Below are 27,744 nucleotides of genomic sequence, written 5' to 3' on the forward strand. Positions count from 1 at the left end.
TAGTTGAAAGCTGACACAAGCGATGTGTAATACCATAAGACTGCTGATGAAGGAGTGGGGTGCGCTTTCCCGGCCCGTTATTGACGTGCCGACGCACGGGCAGTGCACTGTGGGATTTGTAGTATTATGGTGGGTGCGTGCGATATACTGGCGGGCCAGTTCTAATAGTAAATAGATTTTGTCATGTGGGCCAAAGACAATTCATTCACGGCCCAGATGTGGCCCACAGGTCTTGAGTTTGACACACATACTCTACAACATGACCGAGACAGCCACTAATACATTACCTGCCAGGGGAGGCCGGAGACGGGAGTGAGGTAACCCGGAAAGAAGTGGACTCGAGACTAACGAGCAAGAAGGGGGCCAGGAAGGGCGCTTTGTCCCTTTATAAGGTGGCCCAGGATGCTGGTTGGTTAACAAGCGAAGGTAAATAAGGGGCAGTCGATTCACCTCTGCTAGGGGCAGATGATGCTTTTCCTGCTACATATGGTAGTCTAGATGTCAAGTGTTGCTGCTAGCCTGTCCTCCTTAATAGCCAATACTGAACAATGCAGATGGTCACAATCATGTTCACTTAGAGGTTTGAGGTTGCTTTGAACACACAATAATTGTATTCCCAGTGAATATTAGATTAGAAAATACAGCAGTGACATGACCTTTGTTATAAACTATGCCCACTCCCGACCCTCTATCAGAATACAGAGACACAGACAGATAATTTTTTCTCCAAACAGGCAGCAGCCTATGTAGTGATGGACTTTTGGGTCCTCAATGACACATATGTAGTTTAAAGGGAATTTAACTTTCCTTCATATTGTGGTTATACTGAAAATTCACCTGCCTCCTGGAAAAATGCTGTGTCATCCTGGAGTGTGTCCCAGTTTAATATCTGATTTCTGAATTACTCTTTTGGGATTAAAAAATATGAAAATATCAGTACACTTACCTTTCCTGTTGTTGAGGGAGGCGAGACGCTCTGCTTTAGCCGACAGGTTTGTGGTGAATTCCCAGAGTTTAAATACAGTTCTGGAGGACTAACTCCTCCCTCCAGGAAGTTAACATGATCAGGCAGATATGAGTTAGTGATTGTGTAATCAGCTGCCATGCTCATCCTGCAAGCTATTCAAATACCAAGTTCTAAAGTGTCTGACACTTGAAAATGACTTATAACATATATATACATCAAAGGAGGCAGCACTACAAATTATGCTGAGCTGTGTCCTCGCTGAAGTTCTTCCGGTCTCGTAAAGAAGAAACTTCTCATCAGGAAGTTTTCTAGCAGGCATGAAGGTTAAGCCAAAGAGATGCTCTACATCTGGCTGTGAATCTTCCTCTTTTTTTCTTTTCAGTCTTACTTACACTCCCATAATAGCTTTCCAAGTTTATTCTATTCTATTACTGGATCTACAGACAACCATCCCATCTCATGTCTTTGGCAGAGCACATTTCATTTTAGACACATTTTGGTTCATGGTGTATTCAATTCTGAGATTCTGAGATTTTTAGACTTGATCCTGTCGCCACAGATCCCTACCAGACACATGTTGGCTATGGGTTAGGGTTAGGTTAGATTACTTATAGTTTGACAAACATAAGTAAGTATGTGGTAAGTGTGGTTATAAATACTGGACTAATTTGATCATGTATAATTTTTTCAATTTTTCACACTGTAGACAACAGCTCACCTCTGCCTTGTGTGTCACTGACAGCAATCATTGCACTGGACTTGCTGCTGGGTCCTGGCACTGCTTTTGACACAAAAATCAAGATTTGAAAAAGAGTAATTCCTTTTGTTCTGTTATGCATTAGCACACAAATTTGAATAATCTGTTTGAATACTAAGGCTCAGATTTTGATTGGATTGAGCAAAATACTGACCTATTCTGTCACAGACAATATAAACAATATGATTTTATCAATGACAAATTCATCAGCGATTCATAGTTATTAATCTATATTTCAAAGAGCAGTTGTAGTATAAACGGCAATAAACTACCAGGTGATACCAGTAGAATATACAAATGTTTACAATCTGGGGAGTTTGGAGCCCAGGTCAACAGCTTTGTCTCTTTGTTGTGTTCCTCCAGACATATCTGAGCATTTTTTCAGAGCAGAATTCAAAATCCTCCTCCTCACTTACAAAGCCCTTAATGGTCAGGCTCCATCTTACCTTAAAGATCTCATAGTCCCCTACAATCCCACTAGGACTCTGCGCTCCCAAAATGCTGGTTTACTGGTGGTTCCCAGAGTTTCCAGGAGTAGAATGGGAGGCAGAGCCTTCAGTTATCAGGCTCCTCTACTGTGGAACCTTCTCCCAGTTTGGGTCCAGGAGGCAGAAACACCCTCTGTACCTTTAAGAGTAGGCTTAAAACTTTCCTCTTTGATAAAGCTTATAGTTAGGGTTGGCTCAGGCTTGAACCATCCCTTAGTTATGCTGCTATAGGCCTAGACTGCCGGGAGATCTCCCATGATGCACTGAGCTTCTCTCTCTCTCTCTCTCTCTCTCTCTCTCTCTCTCTCTCTCTCTCTCTAACTCAGTATCTTACCTTTCCTGTAGTATTGTGGTCTTCCGTCTCTGTCTCCTCTTCTGTCTCTTTCTGCAGGTATTTCTGCCTTTGGAGCTGTAGAGTCTGATCTGTGATGACAAGTCTCCTGCTGCTCCTACAACTCCACTCAACACCTGCTGCTAGAATTAGAAATGACTTATACTGCTATTAGTTGTATTGCTATGTTAGCAGTTAATACTTTAATTATCACTACCATCATTACTACTGCTGTATTACTGGCATCACCTTACATTTTATATGGAACCTGTGTTATGCTATGTTCTTCTCTCGCTACTTTCTAACCCAACCGGTCGAGGCAGATGGCCGCCCACCCTGAGTCCGGTTCTGCTCGAGGTTTCTGCCTCTTAAAAGGAAGTTTTTCCTTGCCACTGTCACCTAGTGCTGCTCATGGTGGATTTGTTGGGTCTCTCTCTGTAAATACCTATTTTAAAGAGTACGGTCTAGACCTGCTCTATATGAAAAGTGCCTTGAGATGCCAGAGCAATTATAGTATTTTCAACATAATGTTTTTAGTGACCTAATTTAATGTTATGCTAAACTGCTGCATTGCTTCATCTCTACAGTGCCATCAAACTATCAATTTTATTTTACTAATTTAATGTTTTATTTTGATTACATTAAAAGTAAAAAGTAAAAAGATGCTTCATTGTATTAGTCTCCCTCTAGATGGTAGTATTAGAACATTTTTTCAGAACATTTGTGACTCCTGTCCACTATACTTTTCCACCTTGTGTTTTGCCACTTTCCTTTTTTAATCACGCATCATTTGTAAAACTAGCATTTATGTTGCATATAACCTAATACAGCAGTTGAATATTCCTATATCAAGGATACACGATAATGACCTTCCTTATATGATGATATACTGTAAAGTTTATTCAGCTGGTCAGTCAGGCTGGAGCAGACCTACCCAACCTACATGTTAGACCCAACCTAATCTCTTCTCCTCCACCCACTCCCTCTGAGTTTAAATAGCAGAGCTGTGTGTACCTTTAGGTACATTGGGACAGAGAGGACAGTAGAAACAGATCTTAAACAGGTAGGTTTACAGACATATCTGAAACATTTGTGATCAACAGCTGCTCCTACAACTCTGCACAACACCTGCTGATATAACTAGAAATTACTTGTACTGCTTCTAGTTTTATTGCTACTTTGGCAATTATTACCTTAATTATTACTACTATCATTACTACTACTCTATTATTGGTATCACCTTAATCACCTTACATTTTATATGGAACCCGTGTTATGCTATGTTCTTCTGTCACTCTCTCTGTAAATACCTATTTTAAAGAGTATGGTCTAGACCTGCTCTATATGAAAAGTGCCTGGAGATGACTTTTGTTGTGATTTTATAAATATAACTGAATTGAACTGAATTGTGACCAGTAAGTGAATGTAGCCTGCACTTAAATTAGTGATATATTGCTGGGCTCTGTGGATTCGTTCTTTTTTTAGTAGGGCCTGAGCAAAGAAGGTGAGAGTGATCTGTTGTCTTTGTAGGAATGGTGATGATGATTATAGTTATTGTTGTTGAGGCCTGATCAGTGCTGCTTACAGCTTTAATTTCTACAGTAATTGCAAGTGGAGGGAAGTCAAAAAAAGACCCAGAGTCAAGCTTTTGCCACATGCAAAAAAACACAGGATGCTTTGATGTTTCTTCCCCAAAGGTTTATGTTTTATTCTATGATTGTCTAGAGAACTAAACAAGGATTAAATAGAATTATAAGTATCAAATTATAAAGTATGTGTTTTCATCTTGCAGTAATTGAATATCTATCCATCGCTGTGCAGAATTCATGGATCAGACCATTTCTTGGGGGTATGTATGAGAATGGCTGAGGTGACTGTATTGAAACCTGGGGCTGCCTGACCAGGTGTTAGACTGATCCTGCTGGTGTTTTTTATTTCTGCAGTACATCAGTGTGAGGCATTCTGAAATATGTTCTGTCAGAGTTTTATTGTATTCTTTTTATCACAATCACTACTCAAGTCTATTGATTAGGATTAAATTATGGAAGTAAGTGATGTTTGGTACCACTTACTCACGTCCTTGAAATTTGTGAAAGTTAGTTGTGAAATAAAAGAGACCATAAACAATCTGGCTAACTAATGTGTTTGGAAATATAACACTATAATTTAGCAGCAGGCTCTACTCAGCTGATCTGAGGTCTGTTCAGTCTCATGACTCAAACCTTCCTCTCTGCACTCTCAGATCTGTAGAGCAGCAGCTGGAGCTGAAGGACCTGGCCCAGGCTGTGATTGGTCCACTGAAGAGGGGACTCTGTTCCTTCAACAACGTCTTAGAGATGCTCCTCAGTATAGACGCAGACATCGTCCTTCCTGGATGTCCGACCTTTAGCGATGTCAGATCAGAGATTGTGAACATGAAGCAGCAGATGGAGGAGTCAGAGCAGGTGGCCACAAACAAGCTTCACTGTCTGGATGAGGAGACTGAGCGTCTCACTGCAGAGCAGAGTCTGTTAGCAGAGCAGAAAAAACAGAGAGAGTCTGAGTTAGAGAACCTGAAAACACAGCTGGAGTCCTACAGGTCCTCTCTGGAGAGTTACACTGAAGCTCTGGAGACAGAGAGGAGAAACCTGAGGTCAGCAGAAGACACCCTGGATGGCTTGAGACGGAAGAGAGATGAGGCTGAGATAGTGAGAAATGTTGGGATTGGTATCATGTTTATCCCAATTGTGGGGTGGATTGCTGGTGAGTAAATAACAAACATAATTATGTAATCAAGTGATTATATATCTGACTAAGATTATACATTATCAATATGTTTTAACCTTATTATCATATTTGACTCATTCATAGGTTCAGTTATGGTTGGTGTTGGTCAAACAGAGATGAGCCAGGCCTCTGATGCTGTAGACAGAGCTAAGAAAGAAGTGGAGAACTGTGAATCTCAGGTGAACTCATACTCTAACAAAGTGTCTGAGTACAGATCCTCCATCCATCAAGCTGAGCGTGACATCCAAGAGACTGACAGGAAGATTGATGAGGCCAAGGCCAAACTGCAGGCTCTGACTGTGAAGAGGGAGGTCGTTGCTGATGTTCAGGCTAAAGTGAGACGAGCCGTCCGTCAGCTGGGGCTGCTGTGTGGGGTGGGGAGTGCAGCAGAGCTGCAGACCCGACACCAGATCCTGCTGGAGCCTGTGGTGAAGGTGATGGAGGAGATGACAGCAGCACTGGGTCACATCACTGGAGAGGATCTGCTGCACACAGAAGGTATAAAGAAGCTGATGTTGGACTTGAAGACGAACCAGAACAAACTGAAACAACTTCCTGACACCAAGAAGAGTTCAGATGATTATTACTACTAATGTGAAATTCTCTTTTTTTCATGTTTATAGAGATGTGCATTAATGAATACCAGAGACAGACTGAATGTGAGCAGCAGTTGTACTGCTTTGATGAGAAAAGAAACACTTACATGCTTTTGTTAGTGGGTCAATTGAATGTGCATTGATTCTGTGATGTAATTAAGTATTTTTGGTGTTAATTTGTTTCTTTACATGTACAAAAACCTTTTCCCTATACAATGTCCTTGAGCCCAAATATTTCTATACATCCACATTCAGTTATAGACAAAAATATTGGTATGCTTTCATGATAGAAAATGTTGCCTCACAGTTGCCTCTGAACAACAATGAATTGTGCTCTCCACAATTCCTCATGTTGCTGCTAAGTATACAGAAACAAACATGCTGTGTTAGCTGGCCACAGGGTCATTTCTGGAGTCTGGGTATACATGATAAACATTAAGAAGGAAATCCCAGCCAGAGACAGAGGAAAAGCCACTTTTCACATCTCCCATCAACTAGGCACAGAGCTGATCTTCAGACTATCAAAGCTCCTAAAACTGTCCAATGTTTAAAATATGACATATAATGTGATCATGGTAGATGCCAATTATCTTGACAAAGTGGTGCTTTTTGACTGGGGTCTCACTTTAGTTTTGATGCAATTCAGTTATATTGTTATCTTCAACCTTATTCTGCTCTGGATGTTCAATCAGGGGTTAGCTGGGAATGGTATTGGCTTGGCCCTGTTCATACCTGGATTTAACATGCATCTAGGCAGATCAAATCACGTGGACAGCTCCCTACATGTTACTTCACACCTGGCAGAATGTGTCTCCATATATGCTTTGAGTGACCACTTGTGATTGGATGTCATTTCTACACTCGTTATGCCAATAAACAGACATTGTTGAGTTTGCAAAGATCAAACACGTTTTAACCAGTCAGTGTGTGAGTGAGAGGAGCATGAAGTCAGAGCACAGTGCACAGCTCTACAATGAAATATGATTTTACCTGTTTGAATTGTAAAAAGAATTTGGCCTCACTGTATATTGGGTGTATTTACACTTGTACTTAGAGCTGTTCATTTGTGATCAGATCACCTAAGATGCATGTTATTGCAGATCTGAGCAGGGCCTTTGTGGCAAATACATAGCAAATGGGTCTTGAGACACAAAACCAAACACTTGAAGCTTTTCATTCACTTGCTCTTACCCCTTGACTCTGTTTTTTTGGGGACCACTCTCATTCTTTTTCATTATTGCTCTATCTTTGAGAACTGCTCTCTCAGTACTACGAAGCAAGTTCAACATACTTAGTATATTGTTTCATTATGTGGCTTCACTAAATTTAACCTAAGCAGTCTTGTTAAGTGGTCATACAACAGTGTTTGTCAAAGAAATGCTGACGTCCAAATGTCATATTCAACAGGCTGAACTATAAACAGTGTGATGACAGGACTAGAATAGAAAATAAATAATCTTCAACTCTGAGTTGCAGTGATGGAATAAGAGTAAAAGCTTCAACACTCAGGAATTTTATTGTTCTAAAGAATCTGTTCAATTCAAATGAAGCTATAATACTTGTAATGTATTTATTTAGCGTGATAAAGTGTGTTAAAACTGTTTTAAAACAGACACATGGAAAGCATCAAACAGGTAGATGATTCCAGTGATCTACAACAATATGTATTGATCTTTATTGGGCCCTTGGGGGACCAAGCCTTCGCTGCCACTGCCCCTACCCTCTGGAATTCCCTCCTTTTACACATCAGGAACTCAGACTTACTACAGACCTTCTAATCACTAATCAAGACCCACCTGTTCAACCAGGCATTTACATAACTACAACAGTCACTTTGCTTAATTTACTTACTTTTTTCTTTTTACTGTTTTTCTTTTCTTTGTTCTATTGTTTTCTTTTGTTCTACTGTTAAAGCGTCTCTGAGTATCGTGAAAAGCGCTATAGAAATGTAATGTATGCTTCAACCCAGAATCTTCTTCAGATGTGGAGATGCTACAGGTAAAAGAGGGCCAGAAATTCTACCGGCCACAACCAAAGAATGGGGACACAGCCAGTCTCATCTTGGTGACCAAATTAGCCCCCAACCAACCACTTGTTTCAAAATCGCAACTTTTGTATGTGTTTCTACAGAAATAAAACTACATTACTTGTTCAGAACTCAAACAAGAAGTAGTTGTAAGTTGGATCACTTATGTGGCTGATTTTAATTATTCTGTTTTCAGTCTTTATAAACCCAAACAGCTCAGTCAACATTAGGAAATACAGAAAATGAAAATCCCCCAGTTAAACACCAATAAAACTACACCTTGTAGTGTAGATAAGACATAACACAGATAAGCTGGATTCCATTTAACATCTCCATTAAACTGGCTTTATGAGCTTTGATCATACCAAATATCATTGGTGCATGAGGTCAATACAGATTTTTACAACTGCTTGTATTTACTCTCTGAAAACAGGACTCTCTTTGTATCACACCAGGATTCATCTCTAGTCATACCAGCTGTCCTTTGAAAACATGGTCAGTTAATTCATGTCGAGCACTTATAGCTTAGGTACAGACAACAAAAGGGTATCAGATACCTATATGACTCAAGATGACTCTCACAGAAGCATTTAAAAATCAAAACCCTCAACCATGCTTGCCTCTGTAAGCTACAACTGAAAAGTGAAGAGATTTACATATTTCTTTAAATGTCCCAACCGTGCAGTGGTCTCCTGTGTACCTAGATGTCAGCATGAACACACACCAGTTTGATAGTTTGTTGACCTCTTTATTCAATTAGTGATTAAATGTGTAATTTGGTCATGCAATATAAAAATTAGTTTTACTTTTGGCAATGCAATATATGTTGTACATTGAATTGCCAGTTGCAAAATGCATTGTTATTTGAATAAACAACTCAAAAAACCTTTACACACCAGGAATGTGAGAAGAGGCTCGTCGATTGATTCCTTCACAGCGGATGGTGTGAATGATTACACCAGATGTGTGTGCATTAATTGTATGTCTGTTGCTCCACAGGGCCTTGTGCCTTACACAAGTAACCTTCCACTTATGTATTTGCTGGACTTGAACAACTGCAATACTTAACAGTAAAGCGTCTTTTCCCTATTCAACTAGTTTCAAGTAATATGTTTTCACAACACTTTTCATTTGTTGCCATAACCTTTCCGACCTAGATATTTACATTTTCCTTGTTATGAAGAAACACAAATTGCATATGTAGGCATTCAGATAAGATAGCTCAGTCAACATTAGGAAATACAGAAAATGAAAACCCCCCAGTTAAACACCAATAAAACTACACCTTGTAGTGTAGATAAGACATAACACAGATAAGCTGGATTCCATTTAACATCTCCATTAAACTGGCTTTATGAGCTTTGATCATACCAAATATCATTGGTGCATGAGGTCAATACAGATTTTTACAACTGCTTGTATTTACTCTCTGAAAACAGGACTCTCTTTGTATCACACCAGGATTCATCTCTAGTCATACCAGCTGTCCTTTGAAAACATGGTCAGTTAATTCATGTCGAGCACTTATAGCTTAGGTACAGACAACAAAAGGGTATCAGATACCTATATGACTCAAGATGACTCTCACAGAAGCATTTAAAAATCAAAACCCTCAACCATGCTTGCCTCTGTAAGCTACAACTGAAAAGTGAAGAGATTTACATATTTCTTTAAATGTCCCAACCGTGCAGTGGTCTCCTGTGTACCTAGATGTCAGCATGAACACACACCAGTTTGATAGTTTGTTGACCTCTTTATTCAATTAGTGATTAAATGTATAATTTGGTCATGCAATATAAAAATTAGTTTTACTTTTGGCAATGCAATATATGTTGTACATTGAATTGCCAGTTGCAAAATGCATTGTTATTTGAATAAACAACTCAAAAAACCTTTACACACCAGGAATGTGAGAAGAGGCTCGTCGATTGATTCCTTCACAGCGGATGGTGTGAATGATTACACCAGATGTGTGTGCATTAATTGTATGTCTGTTGCTTCACAGAGCCTTGTGCCTTACACAAGTAACCTTCCACTTATGTATTTGCTGGACTTGAACAACTGCAATACTTAACAGTAAAGCGTCTTTTCCCTATTCAACTAGTTTCAAGTAATATGTTTTCACAACACTTTTCATTTGTTGCCATAACCTTTCCGACCTAGATATTTACATTTTCCTTGTTATGAAGAAACACAAATTGCATATGTAGGCATTCAGATAAGACAGCTCAGTCAACATTAGGAAATACAGAAAATGAAAACCCCCCAGTTAAACACCAATAAAACTACACCTTGTACTGTAGATAAGACATAACACAGATAAGTTGGATTCCATTTAACATCTCCATTAAACTGGCTTTATGAGCTTTGATCATACCAAATATCATTGGTGCATGAGGTCAATACAGATTTTTACAACTGCTTGTATTTACTCTCTGAAAACAGGACTCTCTTTGTATCACACCAGGATTCATCTCTAGTCATACCAGCTGTCCTTTGAAAACATGGTCAGTTAATTCATGTCGAGCACTTATAGCTTAGGTACAGACAACAAAAGGGTATCAGATACCTATATGACTCAAGATGACTCTCACAGAAGCATTTAAAAATCAAAACCCTCAACCATGCTTGCAAACTTACAAAACACTTGGTTTGCACTCAGCTTCCAACTTCATCTTATGCAAAAACCCCACATACAATCTTCACCTTTGGTCCATTGTAAAAAGCTGCTCTCCTCATTCAGCTGACTCTTCACTCTGACATGGCCAGAGTCCCCTTCAGGAGGACAGCAGCCTCAGCTCTGACTGTAACTGTCAGTCTTGCAGTATGCCCAATGTTACTCTGGTGCCACGTTCATGGGCATGTTTTTGTAAGTTCAAGAAAAGCTTCTTTTGGATAAATGTGCACACTTAAAAAGATGGTATCTGTCTAACATGTTCTGGAACATTATTGAATCCTCTATTTTTAATGAATGAGACAAACTGATTTGATTTAGTAATTCTGGGCTACCAACTCAACTGCTGGATTGTGGAATCACTCTGAATGGGTTGCAGGGTGTGTGTGCTCCATTTGAACCTTAAGCACTTTAGTAGAAATCCAAGTGAACATCCATTTTCATTTGGAAATGGAAAAAGCTTAGTCTTCTCATGGCTCAATTTGACAAGGAAAAGAGAGAGAGAGAGAGGCAGACCAAGGGGGGCAGGATTTGGACGATTAGCTTCAGCTATGAAAAGGGTGCATGCTGTGGTGCCAATGGTGAGGGACTTATCTGCATATAGTCTCAGAGGCTGAGGAAAATGCATAGCTTAGCTAGGTCCATCTTCACCTGCCCCTGCTCAATAATGAAACACAGAAAGTTTACAGAGGCATGTAGAGCTGAGGAAGGGAGGATGGGAGGAGGGGACACAAGAAAAACACTGAAAGCACGGCAGAACTGTGACAGGTGTGGTCCCTTACACAAGAAGAGATTTAATGTTAGATAAAGAGTCATCTATTCCAGTGAACTTGAAAACAGTTGAGCAAGTTCAAATTTGGATTTTCCCCCTCTCGGACTTCCTCCTGCCTATGACCTTTTGGACTTTGATTCCCATCATCTTTACTGATTAGTGTTGCAATTGTAACTTGAATTTGTGAATATTGTATGTGTGTGTCTGATTAATGCATTAGCAGTTGGCAGTGTTTTTTGCTTGTGGCAGTCTTGCCCTGCACAGACTTTGTAGAGCAAAGCAGGAATTGAGAACACTCAGTTCGGTTCACAAAGACACACACACACACACACACACACACACACACCTATTTGCACAGTTTTTTTTTATTATGAAAGCAAATTAATTGTTAACCAAACATACTGGTCATGTGGTTCTATTGAGACTGTATCATCTCAGATTAAGATTATTTCGGTACAAACAATTTTTTCCCCATTAATGCCAAAAGTATAACTGCAGTGCTAGAATGTTATAATTCATTTTAATATTATTCTTCAAAATTCATGTCCTGCAGATGGGATGGGGACAGAAATTCCTTTCCAAAGCCTTGTATATAGCATTGTGGCTGATTACACATTAATATCCTGAAGGGAGGAGTTAGTTTCTCAGACCTGTATTTAAACAGGTCATTTGGTCGGGTATTTAGCACATACCTGTCAGCTAAAGCCAAGTCTCTTGCTTCCAATAACAAAAGGAAAGGTAAGTGAACTGATATTGTCATATTTCTTCAGACATACTGTGAATCACAGGCAAATCATACTTCAACAACTTAGTTTATCATGAATACATTATTTCTGGGCAGCAAGGCATGGATTATTAATTAAATAGTGATAAATTCAGGAATACCAAACCTAAAGGAGTAATTGGGTAACACTTAAACTCACTCTTGATCATTCTCTGTCAGGTCACAGAATCCAGGAGAGTGGTTACAGCACCAACTCAGATTTTGTTCAGAGCTTATGTGTGTAATGTGTGTAATGTCCTGAAATTAACTGAAATCATTTGTGTTCCATTCCAGCGTCACTTAATATTGTTAAATTCCAATCTGTGAAGCCAAGTTTACAAATCAATGTACTGACGAGTATTTTTCCTGTCTTCACCTAACATGTTCTCAGTTTGACTGAACCATTAAAAATTTGTACTGCAGCCTATTGATTTTCTATAAGGACCTATATTTGAAAAAAATTGCAATTATTCCCAAACAAGAATCATATTGAAGGTATTATTAATTAATTTTTTTTACACTAATACGAAATCAATCAATTCAATCCTACAGAGTTTGGTGATATATATACAGTACAGTATATACAGTACTATATATATATATATATATATATATATATATATATATAGTTCAATCAGGAGAGACTTAGAACAAAAGCATGCACAAATCTGGAGTAGATCACCATGGGAAGCATTCAAATTTAAGTGGTGCTGCTGATATATAGGAAGGGGTACATGATGCGTGCAAGTGATGCTCGAGGTGATTGTGAAAGGTGGTGATTGAATGAATATACGAGTGAGTAGGGAAAGCTTAGCAATAATGGGAAATGTTCATAAAACTCAGATGACGTGTGCAGGGGGATAGACTTCCTGACTGAAGTATCATTTCAATCGGGACAGTGTAATAGGAGAACGAAAGAGTGTGAGAAAGAAGAGAAATGAAGAGGAATGAATTGATTGTGCACAGAATAATAGACGAGCACAGGAAGAAGATTGCAACAGAGAGCAGTAAGGCGTGGTCTGTGCCTTTGCTGTGCAGATGAACCCCCCCCCCCCCAGAAGCAAGGTGTACTGTACCTGATGAGCAGCCTAAATCAGACAAAAGGAAGCAAAAGGGGGAGTGCCATAAAGCAGGGGAATGCAACAGTGATGCAGAGGAAAATGCCATTGCGGGGAGAAGGCCATAATGCGGGAATGCAACAGGGATGTAGGAAATGTGGGGATGCAGCAGTGATGCTGGATAATTGCAGGGAGGAGGCCATAAGGCGGGAAATGCTTTAGAATGTTTCATATAAAACTTAGTGGTTGAGGTGAAATGCTAACTAAGAAAGGAGATGCCTGAAGTAGTGAATTTAGGGATTCTAAGAGGCCATAGAATGTTAAATGGAATACGCTGCATAGAGCAAGTACTGAAATCAACCCCCTCTAAGCAGCATAGATGCAGAAGTGTGATAGTTGGAGTGTGATAGGGCGTGCTAAACCTTCTATGTGCAGACCTGGCTGAATCTCAATATAAAAGAGTTCCCTAGCTAATGCAGCTAGCCCCTCAGGAAGAGGAACAGGCGTGGGATTTGGGCTGGCAGTGACTCTGGTAGATCTTAAAATTAAATGGGATAAGAGTCAGTGATTACAAAATTTACCAGGCATGTGCTGTTGGTGAAGATGAAATTGTTCCTAACAACCACAAAGAATGTGATCACATTTAAAGGGGAACCCCATATTTATAATATTGACTTGTTGACACATAGCACAGAACTCTTTGCAATGCTACTGACGACTCTGAATGCAGGCAGCTGAAATGGGGGTAATCTCATATCGTTATCATTACTGCATCCACGGCCCAAAACCCCCCAAAATAACCTACGATAGAGTTGCTTTTTTTAAAATATATATATTATATTTACACTATATTTACATGCTCTTCGTGGCTGAAACTAACTGTTTGTGCAAATTTGAGACGTAAGAGGCCAGATGATATCTAGCATATTAATAAGATATCAAGATTCAAGAAGCTTTATTTATCCTGAGGGAAATTGCTGTGCAACAGTTGCAATACAAGGTGGAAAAGTAATACAGTGTGACAGAGAGTAGAAATAAGCTATCATAAAATAAGTAAATTAAAGGCTAACGTAAAATAAAATAAAATAAATAGCAGCATAAATTACATACGGAAAAATACAAGCACTAACTAAATAAAGTGATGAGTGACATTATGGCCTCAGGACAGCGTCTCCACTGTCCCTCTCACGACCAGAGGTAGATGAGTTAATATGCTTGGGGAGAATAATCAGAGGCCCATTGTATTTTTATTTTTTTATTTATTATCTACTGAACCAACTCTACCTTTCGCCCTTGCTGTTGACATTTCTCCTCAGGCTGAGGTGCTGGTGATAGAAAACAAAGACTAACTACTTGTGAAGCCCCGCAAACATGAGATTGATTGAGAAATGTGGAACATTGCCACTGAAAACTTTTATATTGCTTGCAGGGGTTTGTACATACATGGGGTGAAACATTTGCTAAAGTGATGTGAGGCTTATCCAGCAGAGGCGCATTCTGGTATTAGTATAACCTGTTTTGTTACTGCAGGAGTCTCATTGTCTTCTTCTGAATGGGATGTTCACTGTGTTGTATAAATATGAAAATTCAATGAAAACATTTTGATTATTATCTAGCAGAGGCGCAAGAATGGGAGGGCAGAGGCCGGAAAGTGGGGACAGGCCTCTGGTGTGCTTACAGTAGGCTGGAAAACAAAACATGTGAGCTACGAAAGTTAAAGCTAATGCAGTTTAAGCCTGAAGACTTTAGTCAAAGCTTGAACTGATATGAACGCAAACTAAAATGATTGCTTTTCTGAGATGAGGAACGACAGATTCCCTGGTTTATAAATGTTGTGCTTGTCTCAGATCTCAGGTCTCTTCAAGTAAGTGGGGGCATCTTGGTAAATACTGACGGCTGCACGCTTTCCGGCTCACGAAACTGACAGAGCAAGAGTTTTGAGGCTGGAGAATGCGTTGAGTCCTAACTGATAATCTGGTACACTTATCTGACTGCTAGAGTCTCACAACGTCGCAGTGCTGAAATGACAGCTGAACGCCAGCAGAGAGAGAACATTTTAAACTGTGACAACTAACAGGTGATTGGCTCTAGTTGGGTGTGTCAGGTTGTGACTGGATGAAAACAGAATTGGTAGGTGGGGCTTAGAGATAGCAGGAAACAACTTGTGATTCAGATGGTATGTGCAGATAGACAGTCTCCCTGATTTAATTTTTGCTAAGCTTCATATAAAATAGAATAAAAAATAATATAACATAATATAACATAATATAATAATATTATATAATAACATAATATAATAGAACATACAAAATATCTCACTCAACAGCAGAGGCAGTAGTGCAATTATGGTAGCAGCAGCTATTATTGTGACATTACATCTTGTTTAATTTTACTATGTATTATATTTTATTTAAAATCTTTATATGTATGTCTGCAACAGGGATAAATGGACCAAAACAAACCAGTTAATGCAAAATTCATCAACTCTAAGCTTGAACAGGGAAATTCTGTAATGAACACATTAATGTGAGGCATATGTTACACAAGCACATAATATACAAATGTTGATGTAAATCATAAAGTGCTAAATCAATAATTTACATAAATTAAACAGTCAAATTTTGGGATAAAAATGTTATAAATTGTATGTATGTGGTTATTACTCCTGAGGGCAAACAAAATTGATCAAAATAACTGTGTGTGTGTGTGTGTGTGTGTGTGTGTGTGTGTGTGTGTGTATTTTTGCATGTTTCTTCTTGCTCAGACAGTCCTTGCATGTAACTGAGATGTCATCATCATAGCACACATATCGTCCAGTTCTCCATTTTTTTTCTTTCTTTTTTTATTTTTTTTTTACACAGAACTGCAAGAGCTGAGCCATCTGAAAATGTGGTAGGGCAGTTTTTGGACATTTTTCAACATGTTTTTTTTTTCACAAATTGTTAATTGAGATTGAATCTTTGAATACAGCAAATTTCATGCAAATTAGGTACACTGTTTTACTAGCTACTTCCATTCAGTTTTATTTGTATAGCACCGAATCACAACAGAAGTAATCTCAAGACAATTTTCATATAAAGCAGGTCTAGATCATACTTTAGATTATGATATTTACAGAGAGAGACCCAACAGTAACATGGATTCCATATTTTAAAAAAGTTAAGTGATACCAGTAATACAGTAGTAGTAATGATAGTAGTGATAAAGTAGTAAAGATACTAGAAGCAGTAATACTAATTTCTAAATATAACAGCAGTTTCTAAATGTAACAGCAGTTGTTAAGTGGGGTTGTAGGAGCGGCAGAAGGCTTGTCATCACAGATCACTCTCTACAGTGAAAAAAATATTTCCCCACATTGTTAATTGTGTTCATTAAAATTCTCTCATTTTGCTTACTGCTGAAGGACGGCACGATAATTAGCTGACTGCATTCTCCGTTATTTCTAAGAAATGTGGATGTGAAAATTCAGAATGAACTCATCCTCATATTCATTGGCAATCCAATCATTGTGCTTTCAAAGCAACCTCATACCTCCCTTAAGTGCTGCTAGTGCTGCAAGTGAGCACAATCATGTCCACCTGCAGCACTCATTACTAGCAATTTTAATACATCTACCAAACAAATGCTGATGGATTTTTTCCTAACATCCAAACACTCATTCATTCATTGTTGAATGAATGAGGGATATGAAATACAGAAATGGGTTACTGATCACTTCATAACTTCAATATATTTACTCTTAATATCTATACACTGTGGTATGCATTTTGCAGAGCTAACTTGTTGGAAGTTGATCAAGTAATTATAGACATCTGGATACTACGGGTCTGGAACATTGTTCGGTCCAGCTGTCTCAATACTCAAGCTTGGATTTAACAAAGCTGTAATCAGCATGTCACTGCCCTGAAACTGTAATTTGCAGATTTTGGTTTTGGAAAGCAGTGGAATAGGTCCCCCTCTATCCATCATGGAACCACCAAAAGAAAACAAAATGTTTCCCTTGTGTGTATGAGAAGAAAAAGCTTGTACACTCCTGCTGCTGGCAGAAAGCAGGTTTTGTCATGTGCGATCTGTTCATACATATCATGTTACAATGGAGCCATAGTTTAACACTTATACAGATTAGCTATGGATGTTTGCAAATGATTATTGAGTAAAACTAGCTCACAGTTGTCAGCCCAGATTATCAATTAATTGGGTTTGGTAACTACAGATCTTGATTTATTTAATGTATTTTGATCTCTATAATTCATTCAACCCCCCAAAAATAGTTATAAAAAGAGTGTTTAGTATAAAACTTTGCCAAGCGATTAATGTTGTAACCTCCTTACATATTTCAATTACTGTGTATTCCACTTCAATGTGTGGAATATTAAGAATAAATATAAGTTTGGAATCAGTGGTTAATGTTGTTTACATTTTCAGAAAACTACTTGATGTTTAATTTCCTCCAGCTGTAGAGACCTAACAACCTCAAAATAAGCAATTTTGCAGAGTAGAAACTTCATGACATCTGTTTTTCCTTTTTTTCCAACAGTTAATAACATGGACATCCAAATAGCAAAGACCACTCAAAGTCTCACCACTGCAGCAGAGATGCGGGAAACCACCAAGATGCTGATGAAGCCCAGTGCAAACTGGGAGGACTACCTGACTCCTGCTCCCCTCTCTATCGCCATCATGGGGGAACTCGTCTTCATCTCCCACTGTGATGACTTCTCCATCAACAAGAACCCCCCAGAAGGTGGCTTCAAGTTCATAAAGTACCCAGAGTCCTTCAGGGCCTGTCTTATGCAGGTCTGTAACTCAGGCTGGCACGCATTCAACGAGGCCCACAAGAACATGGATCAGATCCGCATTCACACAAGCACAGTTCCTGATTACATGAAGGCTGCAGTCAACATTCTTTTCAACGGCACTGATAAAGTTATTGAAAATCTCCTGCCAAATCAACTGGACAACATTCGCACCATTGCAGACGAGTGTGTGACACTAGCAGACAGTGTTGAAAAGAGGTATGCTGATGTTATCAATTTAATCCAGGAGCTGTTGGAGGCCTGTATCAATGCTGAACACTTTTATGGAGAAGAGCTGGAAAAGGTTAAGATGAAACTGGAGGAAAACAAACTGAGGGAGCAGAGTGCAAGACAGCTGAATGACCGGTCCAAGAAAGCGATGGAGGACATGTCAAAGCAGGTGGAAGAAGCACAAAACACCTACAAGAAAGCCATGGATTCTCTTCCCTCTGGGTGGGAAATGATCGGTATGGATTTTGTTGACGGACTCTTATCATTGCCAACAACAATAATAAATGGAGTCATTTCTATAGCAGCTAGTCCTTTCAAGTTAGTATCTGATGCAGTGACATCACAAAAAAACAAAAGTGAGAATGCTGGTGAGAAACTGGATGAGTTCACACAAATGAAAGCGTACAGCAAGTCTGGAGAGATTCTAATGCTTGCAGCATCTCTCAAACAACATGTGAGTGGCAGTAAAATAGACTGGGAGAAACTGTATGATCAGAAGAATAATAAAATGAAGACTGCATGGACTGAGGCTCAATTCAAAAGGATCTCTGAGGAACTGCAGAAGATGCCAAATGACAACATGTGTAAGAGAGCTCTGTCATTCTGTGAAAGAGGCATCACCATCTGTGAGGAGCTGGCAACATATACTCCAGATCAGACATGGGATGAGAAGAAAACTAAAAACCTGATAAAGGACATTCAGGAGTTAAATGATGACAGCCTCGCTTTTGACACTAAGAGCAAAGCAGCTTCACATACTCCAGCTCTTACCCCTAAACCACCGATGATGACCAAAGCAGACAACAGCTCAGGAGGAAAGTCTGCCGGTCAGAGAGCATCACAGAATGCCCGTTTCCGCATCGAGCAGAGCCAAGCACAACTCAGTCAAGTGCGACAGTCATATGAGAAGAGTGTGGAGAACATGGAGAAGAATCAGAAGGAGCTGACTGACATTCTGGTTGAGATGCAGAACTGCCAACTCAAAGAGGTCGACTTTAAAACCAAAATCAAAATGCTGGTTAAAGGTCTCGATGCCATGGGCAGAGTCAAAGAGCAGTGGGAGAAGATGGTGCGCTTCTTCCAGATGGTCTCCAACATCATCAAAACCAGTCTCAACAAGACACTGCACAATTTTGTCAAGACATCTGATGACACAAAGAAACTTTCTTACAATGAGAAGCTCTTTGTAAAAGACCTCCTGTACAAACAGGCCTTTGAAGCCTCCAACGTTGCCAGCCTGGTCCACATGATCTCAGAGACCTACACTGAAGTGTCCAACAAGTACCTGATGGACAGAGTGAGCAGCCTGGGTAAGCTCATGGCCATGGATAAGGAGAGACCAGAGTTCCTTCAAGAGCGTCTGAATCTGCAGGAGTCCTGTGAGGAAGCTCAGAGAGGGATTCTGCAGCTGGTCCTGGAGAACAAGAAAGAATTTGAGAGGAAGACTGATGCCAGGATGAAGAAAATAGAGGGTGAACTGAAGGCCATTCTGCCAGCTGCTCCACCTGAGGAGACGGAGAGAATCAAAGAGATCGTTCACGCCAGCTTCAGTAAAGAAGAAGAAGAGAATTTCATCTGATTCAGGTTTATTATTTTTCACATGGGTTAAAAAACAAGACAGTATGCAGGTATCTAGATAATCACATTATAGTTGCAGGCATCACAACAAGAGTCAGTTGTTGTAGGTCTAGTTTAGCTTGAGACACGACATGTTTTTTCCTCTTTGTTCTTTACATATGCTTATTCTAATCAGTGTGTGATCTGCATGACAGTGAATACCTGAGCAGTGAACCAGGGCAACCCTTTTTGATGATTATGTTCATATATTGCATGTCTTACTTGGGTGAGTGGAAAAAATATATACAGAACAGTATAAGTGGAGTCCTGAATGTTTGTGTGTCAACAGAGATAACCTAGAAATCATGTGTCTAATGTTTAATCACACCACATTACCTCTGCACAATAAAACCATTCAGACTATGAATTGTTATCATTAAAAAGCCTGGGCTCTGTTGTTGTGACTCCATCTAAGGCAGTAGTAGGGTGCTGTTGTTATATATAGTTGGAAATGCATTGACAGTTGTTGAGAGAGCAAAGATCAAGTGTTTCATTTTGCCCCAAATCCAACAATACGAAGGCTACAAAGAGAAGAAGAGGAAGGAGAGAGACTAACAGCTTCACTGATGGTGTTTAACTGATGCATATGAGATATAAACTTTTGATGATAAGATGACCAGCTGTCATTGGCAGTTTCTTCTTTTCAGGCTTTAAAAATAATAGATACAGAATTAGATTTTTGCTGTGTATGATGTCAGCTGCATGAACACTAAATGAATGCTCTATGTAAGCAATGAAATGCTTTGCTCTAAACATGACATGATAACAAATGCTTTTTAGAACTGAACCTATGAAATTAAAATATAAATTTGAAATATATACTCCTTAAAGATTGTTCTGACTTAGACATGTGAAAGATCTCCTCAGCTTCATGTGAACAAAAAGGGTCAGTCTTTGTCAGATGTTAGAATAATTGTCACTAAATTTTTTGGTTATTGCACCATGGCTGCTGCAAACTTGCTGTAGATCTTCTGCAGACCATCCTGTTTAAACTCTTTTCTGTTATTTTAGAGAGAAATATTTTAATGATCTTTTTTTGAAGTAGCTTTTTGTGTTCAGCAAAGTCATTTTTGTTTGATTCATTTCCATTTCCATTGCATTGAACCTTTACATTTTTTTGTCTTTTTTCAATCTTTTATATTTTGACCAAAATTTTATCTGTTTTTTAAAATATTGTTTAGGACTTTGAACTCTGCTTGTTGTGCTGAATAAAACTAGAAGTACTAGAACTAAAAGTAAATTGTCTTATTCTACTGAAAAGACTGCATTATTTCATCTTATTCATCCTGTCACTCCACTGAACCACAGCTTATTAACTACTTTCTGATAAGGCCCTGGCTTTCTAATTATTCTGTAATGTTAGAAATGCTAATCTAGAGGCAGTTAACATTCTGAGGAATACTGGATCAATCCTGACCTCTGTATACCACTGTCATTCTGGTAATCCAAAAAGGTAATCTAGTACATGGTTAAGAAATTACATCATCCCTGAGACCATGTCCTCTATCAACATAGCATCTCTTCATTTTTTAAAATGGAGGTTAGCATTTCCTTCTTGGCCTATATATGTTGTTTTGCATGTTGCAGGGGTGGGGGGCAAAGCCAAGGGGGTAATGTCAGATGGAGAAAGATAAGATAACCCTTTATTTGTTCCACAGCAGGGAACTTTACATCAGTACGGCAGCATCACAGATTGAAAAGATAGAAAAAAGGCATAAGAGTGCCCCTTCTCCTTCAGGTGTGAATGAACAGCAGAGTATTGTCCTGATGAGGTGGCTCTCCTGTGTTGTGCCATGCGCTTACAGAGTGGTTGTTTGGTTTTGCCTATGTACAGGTCTGAGCATGTCTCCCTGCATTGAACAGCGTACACAAGGTTGCTCAACTTGTGCTTGGGAATCTTGTCCTTGGATGAACCAGTCTCTGTCTAAGGGTGTTACCAGGTCTGAAATGCACTGGGATGTTGTTTTTGGAAAAACAGACAGTCCTGCCACATAAGGGATGACCATGTTGTTACATCTTTTCTCCTGTTCACCGGTTGATGTCTACGTCTTTTGACAGACTTGAGGCCCAGTTAGGGTAACCACATGTCTTAAGTGCTGTACAACATAAACTCTCCTCTGCTTTGATCCTTTCATGGTTCTCTGCACTGTGTGTGAGGCGCCTCTTTGTTGGCAGAGAGCAACTGTTTTCCTCAGCCATGGCATGAGAATTTCTGTGAAGGATAAAGAAAATGTATAATAATAAGAGAACGTGATAATAATAAAATAGTAAAAGCAATTAATGATAAAAAATTGTAAATGGACTCTAGATTTTTGGAGGGGGCGGAGCCTGGTGCCCTGCATTAATTAGCTGCCACTACTGGACATGTGCAAGGTGTTAAGAGCACCGACCTGCCAGTGACAACCGAAAGAAAACGGATCATCATCACCTGGTTCTGCCAGGGCATGAGATATTCAGCCATTTCCACCTGTAAGCTCAAATATATTCAATTCAATTTTAATTCAATGTTATATATATAGCGCCATATCACAACAACAGTCATCTCAAGGCACTTTTCATATAGAGCAGGTCTAGACCGTACTCTTTAAAATAGGTATTTACAGAGAGAGACCCAACAAATCCACCATGAGCAGCACTAGGTGACAGTGGCAAGGAAAAACTTCCTTTTAAGAGGCAGAAACCTCGAGCAGAACCGGACTCAGGGTGGGCGGCCATCTGCCTCAACCGGTTGGGTTAAGAAGGAGAGAGAGAGAGGGAGGGGGGAGAGGGGATAGAGAATAGCGAAAGAAGAACATAGCATAACACAGGTTCCATATCAGATGTAAGATGAGGCCAGTAATACAGCAGTAGTAATGATAGTAATGATAATTAAAGTATTAACTGCTAACATAGCAATACAACTAATAGCAGTAGAAGTCATTTCTAATTCTAGCAGCAGGTGTTGAGTGGAGTTGTAGGAGCAGCAGGAGACTTGTCATCACAGATCAGACTCTACAGCTCCAGAGGCAGAAATACCTGCAGAAAGAGACAGAAGAGGAGAGAGAGACGGAAGACCACAATACTACAGGAAAGGGGAGATATTGAGTTAGAGAGAGAGAGAGAGAGAGAGAGAGAGAGAGAGAGAGAGAAGCTCAGTGCATCATGGGAGATCTCCCGGCAGTCTAGGCCTATAGCAGCATAACTAAGGGATGGTTCAAGCCTGAGCCAACCCTAACTATAAGCTTTATCAAAGAGGAAAGTTTTAAGCCTTCTCTTAAAGGTACAGAGGGTGTCTGCCTCCCGGACCGAAACTGGGAGAAGGTTCCACAGTAGAGGAGCCTGATAACTGAAGGCTCTGCCTCCCATTCGATTCCTAGAAACTCTGGGAACCACCAGTAAACCAGCATTCTGGGAGCACAGAGTCCTGGTGGGATTGTAGGGGACTATGAGATCTTTAAGGTAAGATGGAACCTGACCATTAAAGGCTTTGTAAGTGAGGAGGAGGATTTTGAATTCGACTCTGGATTTGACTGGGAGCCAATGTAGAGAAGCTAACACAGGAGAAATATGGTCTCTTTTCCTAGTTCCTGTCAGTAGTCATGCTGCAGCATTTTGAATCAGCTGCAGAGTCTTTAGAGACTTGTTGGAGCAGCCTGATAATAATGAATTACAGTAGTCCAGCCTAGAAGTAACAAATGCATGGACTAGTTTTTCTGCATCTTTTTGGGACAGAAAATGTCTAATTTTGGAGATGTTACGCAGATGAAAGAAGGCAGTCCTAGAAGTTTGTTTTATGTGTGAGTTAAAGGACATATCCTGATCAAAGATGACTCCCAGATTCTTTACAGTGGAGCTGGGAGCCAGGGCAATGCCATCTAATGGAACTACATCATTAGAAAATTTATTTCTGATGTGTTCAGGACCAATTATAATGACTTCAGTTTTATCTGAGTTCAGTAGTAAAAAGTTGCTTGTCATCCAAGTTTTAATGTCCCTAAGACAAGCCTGGAGTTTGGCTAGATGATGGGTTTCATTAGGCTCCATTGACAGATAAAGCTGTGTATCATCTGCATAACAATGGAAATTTATGGAGTGTTTCCTGATAATATTGCCCAAGGGAAGCATATACAGAGTGAAGAGTATTGGTCCAAGCACTGACCCTTGTGGAACTCCATGTCTAACTTTTGTGTACATGGAGGAGTAGTTATTAACATGTACAAACTGAAGCCTATCAGATAGATAGGACTTAAACCAGTTTAGTGTAGTTCCTTTAATACCAATAAAGTGCTCCAGTCTCTGTAAAAGGATGTGATGGTCAATCGTATCAAAAGCAGCACAGTTGTACGTAGTGAGTCTGCAACACTGTCTACAAGATGATCAAGCTGGGAGGGAGTAGCTTCTGCTAAATTAAGATGAGGCACTGGACCTAAGTTAGTGGGAATCATTTCCTTGAATTTAGCTACTGTATTATCAGAAATATTTCTAGTCAGGCCGTTTTTGCTGATAATACATAATCCAGCAATATGAATTCAAAAGTGATTAAAAAGTGGTCTGATAGAACGGGATTGTGTGGGAAGACTGTTACATGTTCAATATCAATACCATAAGCTGAAACAAGGTCGAGAGTGTGACTGAAACAGTGAGTGGGTTTATTTACACACTGAGAGAAGCCAATACAGTCTAGTAAAGAGGAAAAAGCAGAGCTAAGGCTGTCATTGTTGACATCAACATGAATATTGAAGTCACCTACAATAATAACTTTATCTGTTTTAAGAACCAAACTCGACAGGAACTCTGAAAATTCAGATAAGAAATCAGAGTATGGACCAGGAGGACGGTACACTACAACAAATAGAATTGGCTTTAATGTTTTCCACCTTGGGTGGGACAGACTAAGAACAAGACTTTCAAATGAATTATAATTGAGTTTAGGTTTAGGGTTAATTAATAAAGTGGAGTTGAAAATGGCTGCGACTCCACCTCCACAGCCGGTGTCTCGGGGAATGTGAGTATTAATATGACTGGAGGGGGTGATTCATTCAGGCTAACATAATCATCCTGACACAGCCAGGTTTCAGTCAGACAGAATAGATCAAGATGGTGATCTGATATCAGATCATTAACTAGTACAGCTTTGGATGAGAGAGATCTGATATTGAGTAATCCACATTTAATTATTTTATTTTGCTGAACATTTGAGGTGGATGTGTTGATTTTTATTAGATTATTGATTATTGTATTAACTGTCACATATAAGAGATAGCTAACTTTTAGTCAAAGCATTCAATTATTTTCTGCTGGTGAGTCTAAAAACAGTGGAGGATCAGTAGGAACTCTAACTGACTGTGGTTGTCTATTTAAATTGTGTATTGATCCCTGGTGTGAATTTTAATATTTTCTTCCTCTTAATATTAGCATAAACCATTAACCATAAACTAATGTGTTTACATTGAATAGATTATCCACTGATTTGAAAGGGCTTCTTTAGAAAAAAACTGTTCCTACACAATAAATACTATCTCTCAATTTCCTACATAATTTGAAAAAAAAAACCAAAAAACATTGCAACTGAAATCTCATACTCAAGTTGTAAGTGTATCAAAGTCATTTCTATACAGAGCTTTATCTATCTCAGAGACCATATTGATTGTGATCAGCCATTTTCAGGACAATTTAATCAAAAGTTATTCTTGTTCCCTAATCTGTATTGAGATGGTGATTTGTTACTGAATAGCCTCAAACTCATAGTTCGATCTAAGACGCTGTTAAACATTTATAGTCAGTCTCTACAGAAAGCCTTGAAACACAATCCCTAATAGCACTGTTAGTGTCTGGTTTGTGTAAATATATATACAAGAGTGATAACTGTGGTTTTGGAGAACAACAACGATGCCAAGGAAGAGTAAAAGGTCTCAGGCTACAAAGCTACAGTGGCAGCAGCAGAGGGAGTCTCAGTGTGCAGCACCATGTGAACAAGCAGAAGGTCCTGGTCCTCAGAGCAGAGACTTGGTGAGAGAGTCTGTGGTGTCTCTTGCTGAAGCTGTGAACCAGGCAGGTCAACGTGATGCAGTGTGTGTACCACAGGTATCGTACGCTGACGTTGTGAAGAGAGGACGTCACAGTGAAACTCTGTGTGTAGCAGAGTCTGTTCAGATGCACCAGGTGAAGCACAGAGGTGAACACCATGTTTCAAGAAAACTATCTTATGCTGACATGGTACAGACACAGCGTCAGAGAGATGCTTCATGTGTAGCAGGACCTCCTCATACAGACAGTGTGAACGTGGGAGATCAGCCTGGTGAACAATGTGTCAGAGCGTCCTGCAGCCAGGCTTCTATTAAATACAGCAGATACAGAAACCAGCAGTGTACCTGTAACTCTCTCACCTTTCTAGCATTCCTTCATGAGAATGAAAACATCACCAGCACAGACCTTGACCGTGTTTTGGATAAAGGTAACGTGTTGTATAAACAGGTAAGACAGATGTTTCCTCAGCACGCTCACCTCACCACTGATGAGCTCCCAGATTTAGTCCCAGCACGCAGACACGTGGTTCATGCTGACAAAACATTACTTTCCTGGTACGGCACATTAGGAGATCCTTTACCTGGAGCTGTGGACAGTTTTCTGGACCTGGAGGCTGGACTGACTGTCTGCTGTCAGATGTGCAGTATGCCTTGCTGTTGATGACAGGGTTGTGTATGGCAGTGTTCAGAACCAGATCAGGCAGGTACGGTTTCTTTGAGCCACACCCCAGAGGAGAGGATGGTTTGCCATCACTGTTTGCTGGTAAAGCTGTCATGGTGACATTCACACGTCTCAGTGACATGATTGACAGGATCAGAATGTGTCACAAGAGCTTTGGTACACAGTCCACCTGTAACTATGAGCTGAAGCCTGTGGAGTTTGACAGTGAGAACACAGCCAATCAGAGTGAAGCCATCCCAGACACTCAGACTACAACTCCCAGTCCTGTTGTGGTTGATGCTCCAAAGACAAACACTGTGGTCACTGACCTCTCTGATGACATGTTACATGAAGCATGTACTGATATGGAAACTGAACCACAACCATTGAGCCAGTTCAGCTTTAATTCTGTCACAGCACATGATGCTCCTCACAAACAATCACTCTCAACTGTTCCACTGATAAAACCTGCTGCCAGTGATCTGTCTGATAAAGTGTCACATGACCTCTCCTCTAAACTGGTCAAACTTGGTAAAAAATGAAAGGAGAACATTTCAGAGGAGACTAATGATCTCAGGGAAAGCACCAAAAAGAAAAGAAAAGCAATAAAGAAAAGAGAAGGAAAAGTATTCTTCTAATGAATCATATAGAGCCAAAAAGAAATCTGATTCAAGCAACAAATACTGTAATGAAAGATTCAGACAAGAGAAACAGCAGTACATCACCAACCGCTATCACAGCAATTCCAACTTCAGACAGAAACAAAAACAGTATTTCACCAAAACATACAAAGAAAATTTAAACTTCAACCAGAAAAAATCTGTACTTTACTAAAAGATACAGAGAAGATGACAGTTTTCATCAGAGAAAATCAATAAATAATAAGAACATTAATACTTCACCAAAAGATACAGGGAAAATGAAGAATTCAGGCAGAGGCAGCGATCTTATGTCACTCAGCGTCACGCACATGATCAATCTTTCAGGATAAGACACAGACAACTGATGAAACTAATAATGAGAGACAGATATAACAACAATCTTACATTTAAAATTCTGCACAACATGAGATGTGCCATGAAAATAAAGAGGAAATACAGACGGATAAACAGACAAACCCCAGAAAGTGACCACAGTTTGATCAAAGAGGCCATATCTGTTTTCAGATCACATATTAATGCCGGCCCCACTTACGTCTGCACTGTCTGTCATAAAGCTTCATTTGAGAACCAGGTG

At 39.6% G+C, this 27,744-nt stretch overlaps 2 protein-coding genes across 4 annotated transcripts; both read left to right on the forward strand.

Moving 5' to 3' along the window:
• The first annotated feature begins 3,540 nt into the window (after positions 1 to 3,540).
• Positions 3,541 to 6,081, forward strand: LOC108873819 (uncharacterized). Its single transcript, XM_018662132.2, has 4 exons — positions 3,541 to 3,606; positions 4,336 to 4,392; positions 4,786 to 5,285; positions 5,394 to 6,081. The coding sequence occupies exons 2-4, from the start codon at positions 4,370 to 4,372 to the stop codon at positions 5,900 to 5,902; spliced, it is 1,032 nt and encodes a 343-aa protein (XP_018517648.1). The 5' UTR covers positions 3,541 to 3,606; positions 4,336 to 4,369; the 3' UTR covers positions 5,903 to 6,081.
• A 5,962-nt stretch (positions 6,082 to 12,043) lies between these two features.
• On the forward strand, positions 12,044 to 20,205 carry LOC108873822 (uncharacterized). Of its 3 annotated transcripts, none has more exons than XM_018662134.2 (3): positions 12,044 to 12,115; positions 16,060 to 16,090; positions 17,736 to 20,205. In XM_018662134.2, exon 3 carries the CDS (start codon positions 17,744 to 17,746, stop codon positions 19,802 to 19,804), a length of 2,061 nt encoding a protein of 686 aa, XP_018517650.1. In that variant the 5' UTR covers positions 12,044 to 12,115; positions 16,060 to 16,090; positions 17,736 to 17,743; the 3' UTR covers positions 19,805 to 20,205. The 3 variants fall into 3 exon arrangements, with proteins under 3 accessions (XP_018517650.1, XP_018517649.1, XP_050924594.1); XM_051068637.1 differs by having other exon boundaries at positions 12,085 to 12,115; positions 15,963 to 16,090; XM_018662133.2 differs by lacking the exon at positions 16,060 to 16,090 and having other exon boundaries at positions 12,060 to 12,115.
• The last annotated feature ends 7,539 nt before the right edge of the window (positions 20,206 to 27,744 follow it).

This window comes from Lates calcarifer, unplaced genomic scaffold, assembly GCF_001640805.2.
Source record: "Lates calcarifer isolate ASB-BC8 unplaced genomic scaffold, TLL_Latcal_v3 _unitig_5131_quiver_829, whole genome shotgun sequence".
In the NCBI taxonomy this organism is placed as follows: domain Eukaryota; kingdom Metazoa; phylum Chordata; class Actinopteri; family Centropomidae; genus Lates; species Lates calcarifer.

What these genes read in the sequence shown, in the direction of transcription:
- LOC108873819 (XM_018662132.2), top strand. Translation starts at nt 4,370, where the DNA reads ATGGATCAGACCATTTCTTGGGG. An exon ending in GATCAGACCATTTCTTGGGG is followed by an intron (nt 4,393 to 4,785) that starts GTATGTATGAGA and finishes CTGCACTCTCAG; the next exon opens with ATCTGTAGAGCAGCAGCTGG. An exon ending in AATTGTGGGGTGGATTGCTG is followed by an intron (nt 5,286 to 5,393) that starts GTGAGTAAATAA and finishes ACTCATTCATAG; the next exon opens with GTTCAGTTATGGTTGGTGTT.
- LOC108873822 (XM_018662134.2), top strand. Translation starts at nt 17,744, where the DNA reads ATGGACATCCAAATAGCAAAGACCACTCAAAGTCTCACCACTGCAGCA.